The 13,876-nt window shown below is 34.3% G+C and overlaps 1 protein-coding gene across 1 annotated transcript; it reads right to left on the bottom strand.

The window, feature by feature from the left end:
* Positions 1-234: 234 nt before the first annotated feature.
* Positions 235-3,665, bottom strand: LOC127866522 (uncharacterized). The gene is made up of 5 exons (XM_052407090.1): positions 2,630-3,665; positions 2,200-2,411; positions 1,755-1,934; positions 1,012-1,287; positions 235-815 (listed from the first exon to the last, which is right to left on the bottom strand). Exons 1-5 carry the CDS (start codon positions 2,910-2,912, stop codon positions 681-683), a joined length of 1,086 nt encoding a protein of 361 aa, XP_052263050.1. The 5' UTR covers positions 2,913-3,665; the 3' UTR covers positions 235-680.
* Between the last annotated feature and the right edge of the window lie 10,211 nt (positions 3,666-13,876).

Here is a 13,876-nt window from a genome sequence, read left to right as displayed (position 1 = left end):
ATTATGTTTAAAATGGTATTTTTCTGAACTGAAACGATAGAAACACGTGAATGTATTTATTTAATGGTGCAAAATGTATTCTTCAGTGTGTATTAATAGAGTTACAATTGGAATCCAATATCAGTGCATACAAGAATATCCGTTTTTGATGTCTCTTTAAAAATGTTGTACGGTCATCGCATTAATAAATAAACGTGAGATAATTTCATATTGGTAGAGAAACAAGGCTATAAATTATCATTGCATTGGTATTATTTATAATATGATGATTATTTAATACCAAAAACGTGTTTCATTCAATACATAAGGTTTTATAATAATCAATACATCACAAACGTCAAAAGCAGCTTACATGAATCTCGTGCACGAGAAACACAAGGGACACAGCCATTCACTCTTCACAATACAGCCATGGCTTACATGCCTTACAATACCAGCTTTCTCCCTCTTCCATAATCTCTCGTAAGTATTCTTGCTCGCTACGATGCAAACATTCAAAATGGTACCATTTGCCACACACTTTCTCATCACACCCGAACCACACAATGCCCTTGCTCTCATCCAACACCCTCCCTCTCATACAACAGACTCCACACGTAAACTTCTTGTTAGCAAGTTTCCCTCTATCCATTTTCTCGTCCGCTTTTTTCTTCTGTTACTGTTTTCTGGCCAATCGCTTTTCAACACGGTGTGATGCGGTTCATCGCATACTTCAGTAAAACAGGGTATTTGGATTTCCCTATAGTCAAGGACGGGCAAACAATTCCCAGATCAGACGCAAGTGATGCCATGTTTGTCTTTAACGGGCCAATTATCTGAAAATGTTTTTTAAAAATCAATCAATAAATGTTTATTCAAATAAAACACTTGTTATGTAAGTCCTTATTTACCTTACGTGTTTTTATGTAACTAAATGCATACGAGTACAATGTTAGTTTGATTGTTTAGCCTTGTTAATAAATTATTCAACGATTTAGGCTTTTGACTAGGATGCTATTGAGTTTGAAATACCTTCACATCCAACGGCTGCATGATGTGCGTGGTATGGCCTGGAAACCCGATCAGCACAACATCGTTCGCCCTGGCCGCCTGAATAACTGGTAGGGAAATGTGTGCGTCATGATTGTCCATGATCAAGACAACCGGCCTTGCTCGCCCACAGTGGGGCAGAAATCCTTTCATGAACCATGTTTGAAACAACTCATGGTCTATATACCCCGTCGAGCTGCTCCCATAGAGCCATGTGTCTGGCACGCCGTCGGTAAAACGCGTGTGTGGCAATGAACCCTGTATGATTGTTCAAATTTAAACATGTATCACCAAGTACCTTGGGCATGACATAAAAGCTTGTATATTACGTACAAAACTATAAACAAAAATACATGGTTGATATATTATCATATTTTTTCCATTTGAGTTTAAATGAGTCGTGTTCTGAGAAAATTGAGCTTAATGCATGTGCGTAAAGTGTCGTCCCAGATTAGCCTGTGCAGTCCGCAGAGGCTAATCAGGGACGAAACTTTCCGCTTGTATGGTATTTTTAGTTCCAAGGAAGTCCCTCCTTACCGAAAATAAAATTTAGGCGGACTGCACATGCTTATCTGGGATGACACTTTACGCACATGCGTTAAGATCAGTTTTCTCAGAACAAGGCTCAAATATTATATTACAATTTCATAATCTGTAAGCGTTTAAGCTTGAATAATATTTAAGTGCTTTAAACAATTCACTGCATTTATACAGAATGCAATTACCTTGAAAATAATCATTGTAGGGAGAAACCGCCCATCTGCACAAACGCAAAGGTGCGCGGTTATATGGTTTCCTCCACCGCCCATAACTTTCCGGCTGATGGTGTGCTCCCTTTTTCCAGTAATAACTTTCTCTTTGGCTTTTTCTTTTCCCGACCAACCGGTCTCGTCACAGTTGAATATCTAAATTACGTATAAGTAAGTGTGTAAGCAATGAAATTTACGATTTGAATGCACTAATTATTTTATCAGTAAGTAAATAGCTTTGTCTTCGTTTTTATTAAATTCCGATGTTTCTTAAAGTAAAATAATTTTATAAATGACATTAACAAATAAAAAGAAAAAAGAAAACCTTAAAAAAACGAACTTATATTTTCACTAAATTCATATAAGTATTCCATATTGATGTCAGTTGATATAGACCCGTTTACGATATAAAACAACTTACTTGTGACGGTTTATCTTTTACACCATACTGTGTGAGGGTTTTGTCCAGAAAGTCAAAGAATGGGTATATGACATCCTCCCTCGACATTGAGGAACGTGCCGGATCCAAACTCTCGGGCGTCCGTTCCTGAAGTTCCGGGTGGCGCGCAAACAATTTTCGGAACCATTCGTCTGACGGCCCATTCTCTGACACCTTATACGGATATGTCCTACCTGTACATTAGTTCGAAAGTAAATCTACATAATATCATATAATACAACAATAACTGTGATGTAGGGGCGGGACCATGTTATGAAGACGTATAATTATAAAGGAATATACGTGTCCGTGGTAAATGAACCAGTCAAGGGTAAAACATTTCAATTACATGCACAGTATTCATAATAAGATTACAGACTTATAAATTGTAAACATAAATGATCGAACCAACCTCCTTGCTTAATGATTTCCCGAATATAAACACGGGTTCTGTTTCGTGTCATAGGGAAACCATGATCCGCCATGTATAATAGATAACTCACAAGAGCCCCCTCTTCCTCATCGTTTAATAGGCTCACTGGGCCTGGGCGTGTCTCGCCAACACGCCCATGTACATGATCTGATAATGTACTACGTGGAACATTGAATTCCCGTGCAGCGACCCTAATTTTCATTCTGTGCTGCCTAACAGCAGAGACGGCACGCTGCATCTGTGTCTTTTCCCTTGATTGCATTTGTTTTCTGCAATTCAATCCATTTTTGCATTACATTCTAATTGTAAAACAGACACTTAAATATACCATTATCCTTTTAAGTCGTTTAATTAATGCTAGCATTCCTAAACTTATATTTGTGTATCAAATGTGGGGTTTATTCGTAAAATAACTTAAACTATGCAAACATTAACATAGATTAGACTATTCAATATTACGAAACACAGCTATTACAAACCCATCAAGGGCGAAAATCCCAGCAGTGAATGTATATAGTCGTCAATAAGATTTGTTTCCCTTTAATCAAAGCGTTAACTATAAACATTTTGCAAGCAAATACGATATCTGTTTATAAAAAAGTGTGTCGAGTTTTTAATGTAAACAAATCAATAATTGAAATAGTTTGTTGCTGTTGACTACATCAGTTTCGTGTTAAATATGAGGTTTTAAGAAAAAACAATGGAGGTTTGGTGTATTGTAGCAGACGACCGAAAATGTCAAGAACACAGGTCGGGCCTTATTGAGTGAATTATTTTGCGCATGCGCGTACTATTAATATCCCCCGCGCGGAGGTCACATTTCATTGCGACAAAATTTGTAAACATTACAATTATTTAACTACAATACTTGCCTTTCAACGAATTTCTGGTGTCAACATTGAGAAAACAATCGCGCGTAAGGATGTGACGTAGAACATTGTGCTAATGGGTTAAAATACACGAAATAAATAGAACGTCCGATAAATACTGCTGTCCGACAAATACTCGCTGACCAGTATAGTTTCTGGCATTCGCTTGATAAAAGCGTTTAAATAACTTGAATTTAAAAATATAGTGTAACATGGTATTTGTACATACAATTATAGTTTCTACGTATTCCTTAATTTGATTTTCCAGGTATTTGGCCATATGTTACACACTGAAATACAAGATGACATGGAGAATCGGGAAGACAATCGTCTGCTTGATATGGACTTTTTCCTTATTAATTATGTTACCTTGGGCTATTTTTTACAAATTAAAGACGGAACAAATTAGGACCCAGCTGTTTCATTTTTGTGAGCAAGTCTGGCCTGTTGATAACGGTGCGTCCGTGTTCTTATTGGTCGTGATCATAGCCTGCTATGTTGTACCATTAATTTTGATAATGCTCTGCTACTTCATGATAGCCATTAAAGTATCAACAAGAAACGCGCCCGGAATATTCCGTTACAATAACGTCATTCAGAAGTCTAAACTGAAAGTCATCAAAATGTTAGTTCTTATTGTATTCTTATTTGCATTTTCCTGGCTTCCTTTGTATGTAATCTTCTTAATATTTTCGTTCAATCCTCCGCCTGAAAAAAGTTCGACTGCTGATGTTATGGTGAATATTCTAACGCCAATAGCGCAGTGGTTGGCGATATCCAACAGTTGCATGAACCCTATTTTATATTGTTACTATAGTAAGACCATTCGTACAAGAACAGTGGCATTGTTCGCTTGCTCGGATAGCTTTGAATTGCAAAAAAGACAAAGTCGTTTTTCAAGCACAAAGCTAATGTCGGTGGACTATTCTAATGGACAATTAACACTGAGACTAAACAAAAGACGCTTCGAAACAATTTAGTTTGTGCACCCAACGAATGGAAACTATGACTGTGAAAGCACTTTTTATGATTGATGAAGTGTGGTACAAACAGAGGGAGTCTTTAAATATAATATTTTACATGTATGTGTTCTTCTTATCCTCTGTTATTTTTGGTTATCTATATCGTGAAAAATAAAATAATTAATAACATCGAAATGTGTGTTATAAAGCGACCATTTGGACTTTAGAAATCGCTACACAGCAATAACAATAATGAAAGCTTAGGCTTAGATATGAATAGATGTACTTAATTAACAAATGTGTATATTTCTCCGCAATTAATCACCAATGTTTAAACGGGTATCACTTTTCTCTAAAAGTTGTAAAGTTGTTTATTGGAAATATATATAATCTCTTTAAAATAACACTTTCCCATAGGTAAAAGCCAAGTTTAAAACAGAATTATCATAAATCGCTGGCTGCAAGCTATTGCCTATGATTATAATTAACAAATATATTCTTTAAATTACGATTTACGCCAAGTGGTTTGCTTGCATGAATCGCGATTGCACAAAAAAGATTGTAAGGATATCAAGTAGTAGCATTTCAATGCACACAGAGTAATATTATGAAAAAGATTACAGAAGCTCCAATTATAAAATAAATTTTGCTGAATAGTAATGTTTGCATCGAATTAGAACTCGATAAAAAATCCGTTAACAATGCCCAATACTAGTATGCTATATGAAACTACCAACAAGAAAGCGCGCAATACGAAGGTTATTTACAATAGGAGAATTCTAGATCAAGTTACATCGGTGTAAAACAAGAACTGTCAGAGGACAGCGCGCTATTCGAGTGCTTGACAGTATAACGTAAACCATCATGGGGAAATTGTTCAAATTATTCAATAAGGTCAAGGTAATAGTTCAGGTATATTTTCCACAATCTCTTGAACATTTGTAAAGTCATAAAACAAACTAATAAGATTTTATTTCATCGAGTATATATCACACTATATCCAATAAAATAATCATATAAAAGGAATATCGCTAGAACCTGACGAAGAAATTAAACAGTCACTATTTGCTGATGATGCAACTTATTTTTGAAATGACAGCATTGTCTCATTCAATAATCTTATAGAATCGCTAACTCTCTTTGGAAAAGCATCGGGTCTTTAACTAAACAAAAGTAAATGCACTGTGCTATGAGTAGGTAAATTTAAACAAAGTAATATTCATCTTAAAAAAGAAATGAAATTCAACTGGACATCAAATGAAGCAAAAACGTTAGGAATAACCTTTACAAACAATGAAAATGAAACAGTACTTAAAACATATTGCCAAAAGTACAACAATTTAAAAAGTGTTTAAAATCATGGCAGCACCGTTAACTTACACTCATAGGAAAAAACAATGTGCTGAAAAAGTTTGCACTCCCTAAATTAATTTATACACAAACAGTTCTCCCAAACCCACCAAATGATATTATTGACGATATAAAATCAGAAATATGTAATTTCATATGGGACAGAAAACCCGATAAAATTAAGCGAACTCAATTAATTCAATCAGTAGAATATGGAGGCATTAGACTAACAGACATAGATTCATTCCTGAATGCAATCAAATGCAGTTGGGTTAAAAGATATTTAGATAATACCAATACGAGTAAATGGAAATTATTCTACCAGAAAATTCTAAAAACATATGGTGACTCCTTACTTTTTGAATGTAATATCGACAAGAATATCTTAGATGAAATTTCAACCAAAAACATATTTATATCGAATGTTCTATCGGAATGGTTTAAAGTTACTCAAAATTTAGAAATCAAAATAAACATTAAAATCATTTTATGGAACAATAAAGACATAACAACTAACAATAAAACATTTTTCTATAAACATTGGATTGAACGAAACATAAAATATGTTGATCAATTGTACGACTGCATAACAAACGACTTCTATTCTTTTGATAACTTATGCTACATATTCGGAATACCTACAAGTAATTTCCTGATGTACTACACATTGATCAAAAGTATACCCATACATATTAAAGCTGTTACCAATACAAATAACACACCATGTAGTCAAAACACTTTCGTAGAAAACATAATTGCAAAACAAAACAAAACGAACAAAATATTTTACACACTTCAAATTAAAAACCCTACCGAAATCTCTAAAGCTCAAACTAAATGAATTTTAAAATGAATTTACCAAACAAGTAATTCAAATATTGCTCGTAAAAGTAATGTATTAGAACATATCCACGCATGGTTATATATTATTTACCAAATCCCGGTTTATTGATATCAATTGTAATACTCTTAATGTGAGTAATGCTAGATCCGTAAAACATGTAATCAATAATGGTTTTCTAACTCCAAGTTAAATCAGTCTGAACGTTAAGCAAAAGCGAAGAAGATTTTGTTAATAGTTAAGAAATCGCGCGTAGGTTCTTCTTATTCTTTTCTCTGCTGGTTACGAGTCAGTAAGTCAATATATTACTCTTTTCTCGCGTTACATTAATGCATTCTGTTATAGACAATACAATCATTTGCTTGGGTCTTTATCTCCTAAAAAGTTGAATAGCAGCTAATAATTAGTGTCAGTACACTTTTGTTTATGTGTTTGGATATGTTATTAACAGCTGCTTCTCGTCAACATTATTTCATCGTTAGCAATTATGTTTAATGCTGTTGTGTTTGTTTTGCCATGAATTGAATAACCACAGTCAACTTTCCTTAATTTTAAGACCATGAGATGGTTGCAATAATTTCTAGCCAAATATTGCATTTTCGACAATGTCAGGTGTCAAAATATTTTGTCTACGAGGCTACAACTCATTTTGAAATGCCAAGTAAACACATTTTAATCGCTTATTGTATTAATATCGACTCGTTATTGCAAAGACGATGCATGTCGATAATTCAATAAGAGTTTGTGAATTCTAAAGTATTTTTTGTTCAGTGTTTCAACGGCAACAAAGTTCATATCGTAAACAAAATCGTGACAAGTTATCAATTCGAATTTTAAACTGGTGCGTATGCATAGTGTTATCATTTGTCATAGCTAGTCAAAATAACAAGTGCATGATTCGTAGTGTCAATTTTTTAGGAAATATCAAGTTTATAGTTTATTCTTTTTAAATTATAACTATATTAATTCGAACCAATGGGTATCCGACCTTAATAAAATGATAATCTAACAAAGTGTAAGCGTCCTGAAACGAGTGTGACGTGTTTAACATTTATGCTGGCGACTAGTACATAGAATATTGAAAAAGTGAACGATATATATATATATATATATATATATATATATATATATATATATATATATATATATATATATATAATAGGTAAATATGTGCAATTATATACAAATATTATAATAGAGTTTTTAAATCAACGCATGAACGATCTTTTGTTGACTTCTATTTTTTTCAATAATTAAATAAGTAGCGGGGGTGATCAAGAAACTGACAAGTATTCTGTAGTGTATGCTAGATCTGTGATTTCTTGGAAATAATTGGGTTTTAATTACAAAACCTATGTTCATTTTTTCGGTTATCTTGTATTGTTCGTTTTATAATATAATTGCAAATTTATTTATTCAAAAATGTTACAGACATTCTCAAAGTCCTGTGGACTTGGATAACTATTAGAACCGGACCGGGATTCATAGGACCGAAACATTACCGCACATATCACTATATCCAATTACATTTTTGAAATTACGTGTTATGTCGTTCGGCGACAACTCTGGTGCTCCATTTACACTTAGTGTTCGTGGTTTTTCTAAGCCGATAGTTTGTATTGTTAAATATTTGTTTTGTTAAATCACACCTGCCATTATCTTTGGCTCGATAACATTTAAGTCATGACCGGTGTCAATGCACACTGCGCAGTATTTTTTTCAGTTCAATTACACGTTGAACGATTATTTAAATCGCCGAGATTGCGAAATTTTTGCGATTGATGAGCAACTGCGGAAACCGTGCATCAAGTAATTGACTTAACTGTATTGACATAATGATCATTGGAAAAATCAAATGGAAAACGAAAATAAATAACAGGAGACTGAACAATTACAAATCAAAATATTTTCAAAAAGAATTTTAAAGAACAAACATTCAAACCACAAACAAGTTCCGCCTTTATATAATTCAGCTTACAAAATGAACAGCACACATTAAACACTTTGTTTAAAATATCTGAGAATCATAAGTATTCCATTTTTAATCCGAGGTAAAATACATGTACATTTAATTAAAATCCGTCCAATTTGTTCAATGCACTATTTACACTTCTTTATTCGTTCATATTACCTTTTTTAAGATAAAAAATGTCCTCATAACGCGATGTGTGTCAGTGATATCTTCCAAAAATATTTATTTTAAGCTTGTACTGACGGTTGTTGCCACCAAAAATCTCGAATTTTCTTTTTTCAATTCAATGCAGTCCGTTATATGGTGGTTTCAACCATTTTACAGGCTTGCATTACTTTGAGTTAAATTATTTGTTGACAATACTTAAACCATATGACGGATGTATCATATAATATATATTATTGCGTATGTCTTTTCCTTGTGCATCATAAAGACCAATTTTCTTGTTCAACCTGCACATCCAGCATGAGATCAGAGATACAAATACGTCTAAAATTATCACAGCGAATAAACGTTTGTATTCATTTTGGATGATATGATTTAAATGATTTCAATGGCGACTTTCAAAGTTAACGAAGGTAGGCACACTCTTTACAAGAAAACTTATCACACATCTGACAACAGTAGATGTTTCATTATCACGATGATTTTTTTTTTTAATTATTTAAGTTTGTTATGTATTTCGACATTGCTTGAAAATAACATTTTTGAACCTATTAAGATACGAAATCACTTCTCGCATTGAATACGGACATTTCTTCATTTCAGTAAGATTTTAGTGATCAATTATACAAATTGAATATTATTCACTAAAAAATGAATGCTAATCGCTTTTCACCTATCAATTTGTCTTAAAAACGGTTCGTAAATTCGTAGACCATTTCGTTTCAGAACGTTATCTATAGATTGCTTTGACCCACTATCATTCGAGTTTTTTTTAAGAAATGTGTCTATTCAGACTCTATTGTAGTTGCACACAAAACATACAGGTCACAATTGCCTCGAAGGGTTTTCTCAAGATAATTCTTTCACCTGCGAAATTAAAAGCTACTACAACGGATCGTGCATAACCTTTGGTTGGGATGAAACAAAAACTTTCTAATTCAGAATTACCTTTCATCCAAATAATGTTAAAGGTCGCAGTGATGTATGGATATGGTGTCCGCCTAGCGACCGGGAGGTCACGAGTTTGATCCCCACCGTGGGAGCGTTTTTTTTTAATCTCCCCCAAAAGACACCAAGTACTGGTTCTAGGCCCAGGACACGGACTCGAGCGCGTTTATATAAGTCATAGGCTTTCGATGCCATCGAGCTAAAATAAATAGGTTTAAACTAATCTTAAATACTGTTATTAAAATGTCAATAACTGACTTATGTTTTGAAATAATATTTCAGTCGCATTTTCATTACTATGTGCAGATAATATATCATCTACATATTATATTTGTAAAACAGATACAACATTTTATAACCGTTCCAACAAATTATATGACTTTAAACCTGAACGGATTTTGTCCTGTTCGCAAGAAATTTATGTTTCAACATGAATCTCTATTTTCTGTGATATCCAGATACAAGATCTTCTGAATTTGTTTTTTTTTTAACAAATATGATTTGTGCAGAATGCATTTATATCTTGATTTCCCCTAACGATATCACGTGGGTGATGAGTTAATGGTTTTAAACGCGCACTGTTAATGTCTGATAATATCAATTGCCATCGAAATGATATTAACAATTTTATATTAGCGTATTGCGATAGTGTATTTAAAAAAGCGGTATGCGCGTCTTAAGGCTATAATAAATCGGGACTTGTCGAAATCGACGGTGAATCTGTATTTGCCAATATCGCGGACTTAGTACATATTATTTCCTAGATGGCTTATTATAAAGTTTAAATAAATATTAAGACAATGTCAAAAAATGCGTTTAAATTATATAAGGTATTTGCTAGTGAACAAAGCACCATTTGTATAGTTAACGCAAAGATTTATGTAAAATAATACAATCCTGCATTCATATTTCGCTTTCATTCTCATCACGGAACCTGAAAACATAACATGCATATGTCTTGCGCATGCACGAGTGATTGCAAGTGTTAACGATGTATCTCGTCGGTTTGACAACATGCATCATATCAATTACTCTAGGATGAAAGTTACAGTGTACAGTCGAATTCGCCAGCATGTACGATGTGAATCTAAATTTAGTTTTACGGATCATTTTAATTTCCTGCAACGATATCTATTCATACGACACACGTACACTTACTCCAATCCTAATAAAAAGACGAATGCTTCGGGTATTGTAGTAAAATAGGTACGAAGTATCTTTCTCAAAATCGGCTCGGAGCGCTAATTTGTCTTTGCTCCATTTTATGAAATTCGTCTTCAATGTATGATTTTTCTTGCCTATTTTGTGTTATTATGCATCTCTTCGAAGAAGAGGGGGTATATTGTTTTTGTTTTTCACATGTCGGTCCGTCGGTCCGTCCACCAGATGGTATCCGGAGGAAAACTCAAGAACGCTTAGGCCTAGGATCATGAAACTTCATAGGTCCATTGATCATAACTGGCAGATGACCCCTACTGAATCTCAGGTCACCAGGTCAAAGGACAAGGTCACAGTGACTCCAAATAGTAAAATGGTTTCCGGATGATAACTCAAGAACGCTTACGACTAGGATCATGAAACTCCATAGGTACATTGATCATGACTCGCAAATGACCCCTATTGATTTTCAGGTCACTATATCAAAGGTCAATGTGACTCGAAACAGTAAGATGGTTTCCGGATGATAACTCAAGAATGCTTACGCCTAGGATCATGAAACTTCATAGGCACATTGATCATGACTAGCAGATGGATGACCCTATTGATTTTCAGGTCACTAGGTCAAAGGTCAAGGTCACAGTGACTCGAAATAGTAAAATGGTTTCCGGATGTTTACTCAAGAATGCTTAGGCCTAGGATGACTGGCAGATGATTGATTTTCAGGTCACTAGGTCAAGGTCACAGTGACAAAAAACGTATTCACACAATGACTGCCACTACAACTGACAGCCCATATGGGGTGCATGCATGTTTTACAAACAGCCCTTGTTGTAACATATTGTTATCAATATATTAGAATTTAACACATCTAAAAATCGTGCAGTTCCGCTTTAAAGCGGGTATATACGATCTTGTCAAATATTTATTTATTAATATAAAATGTGTAAAAATTTATTATACATATATTTCAATATGAACTAAAATAAAAGTTAAGAAGAACATGTGTCGAAAAATGCTAAATAAGCCAGATATTTAATTCTGAAATCGAAAAAGGCTGTACAGCCGAATTCGCCAGCATGTATATCATGCATGTACGATGTGAATCTAAATTTAGTTTAACGGTTCATTTGAAATTCCTGCAGCGATATCTATTCATACGACACACAAACACTTACTAAAAAGACGAATGCATCGGTTATTGTAGGAAAATAATTACGAATTATCTTCGTCACAATCGGCTCAGGGCCCTTATTTGTATTTGCTGTATTTTATGAAATTCGTCTTAAATGTATCATTTTTCTTGCATATTGTGTGTTATTATAACATATTTGTATCAATATTTAACAATTCAGCACATATAAAAATCGTATATACCCGCTTTAAGATGGGTGCATATAATTAAATATAATATCTACTTAAATGTGTTACTGCAAATACAAGTTTTGCGTTATTCCAGAAATCTTAATATAATTGTCGGGCTTTTAAGAAAATGTTAAACAACCGTATTTATTGGAATCAAATTTGTCTGATAGTATGCACAGAAAATAAATGCCATTACATAGGGGAGGTTATGTCTCCTATTTTGTTTTCATTATTTGTTGAAAATTTAGAGCTTTATTTGCAGTGTAATATTGATGCGGGCTTAAGTATTGATGATTTAACTTTGAATTTGTTATTGTTCGCTGATGATATGGCTATTATAGGTATAACTCCTGAGGAAACTAAGAGGCACTTAGATCTTTTGTTTTCATACTGTAGTTCATGGGTTTCAACTGTAAATACTTCAAAAACGAAAATAATGGTTTTTCGAAAACGCGGGGCACTATCAGCAAATGAGAAATGGACCTATAATACCCAACCAATCGACGCAGTTTATAATTTTTAGCTCTACTGGCCGAAGGCCTGAATAGTTTATGTCATGGCGTAGTTTCCGTCGTCCGTCCGTCCGTGCGTGCGTGCGTTAGACCTTTTTTTGTTTACGCGATAAAGTCCACAGATTTCATCCGATTCTTTTCAAACGTGCACAGTGTCTTTATCTGAATGATGAGTCAACCCATATTTAAAATGAGCAAAAATCGGAGTTATAAGTCCAGAATTATCACCCATTGAATTAAAGAAAATAAAAAAATTCATTTTTTTATGTGATAAAGTCCATCATTTTCATCCAATTCTTTGCAAACTTGCACAGTGCCTTTGTATCAATGAGGACTCAAATCCTTTTTATGCCCCCGTCGAAGAAGAGGGGGTATATTGTTTTGCACATGTCGGTCGGTCCGTCCACCAGATGGTTTCCGGATGATTACTCAAGAACGTTTGGGCCTAGGATCATGAAACTTCATAGGTACATTGATCATTCCTGGCAGATGACCCCTATTGATTTTTCAGGTCACTAGGTCAAAGGTCAAGGTCACTGTGAATCGAAAATGGTTTCCGGATGATAACTCAAGAATGCTTAGGCCTAGGATCATGAAACTTCATAGGTTCATTGATCATGATTAGCATATGACCACTATTGATTTTCAGGTCACTAGGTCAAAGGTCACAGTGACTCAAAACAGTAAAATGGTTTCCGGATGATAACTCAAGAATGCTTACGCCTAGGACCATGAAACTTCATAGGTACATTGATCATGACTGGAAGATGATCCATATTGATTTTCAGGTCACTCGGTCAAAAGTCAAGGTCACACTGAGTCGAAACAGTAAAATAGTTTCCGGATGATAACTCAAGAATGCTTACGCCTGGGATCATGAAACATCATAGGAACATTAATCATGACTGACAGATGACCCCCTATTGATTTTTCATGTTACTAGGTCAAAGGTCAAGGTCACAGTGAATCGAAACAGTAAAATCATGACTGGCAGATGACCACTATTGATTTTCAGGTCACTAGGTCAAAGGTCACAGTGACTCAAAACAGTAAAATGGTTTCCGGATGATAACTCAAGAATGCT

Source organism: Dreissena polymorpha, chromosome 2 (genome assembly GCF_020536995.1).
Source record: "Dreissena polymorpha isolate Duluth1 chromosome 2, UMN_Dpol_1.0, whole genome shotgun sequence".
Taxonomy (NCBI): domain Eukaryota; kingdom Metazoa; phylum Mollusca; class Bivalvia; order Myida; family Dreissenidae; genus Dreissena; species Dreissena polymorpha.
The sequence above is the reverse complement of the archived record's forward strand: the minus strand, read 5'-3'. Positions and strand labels throughout refer to the sequence as shown.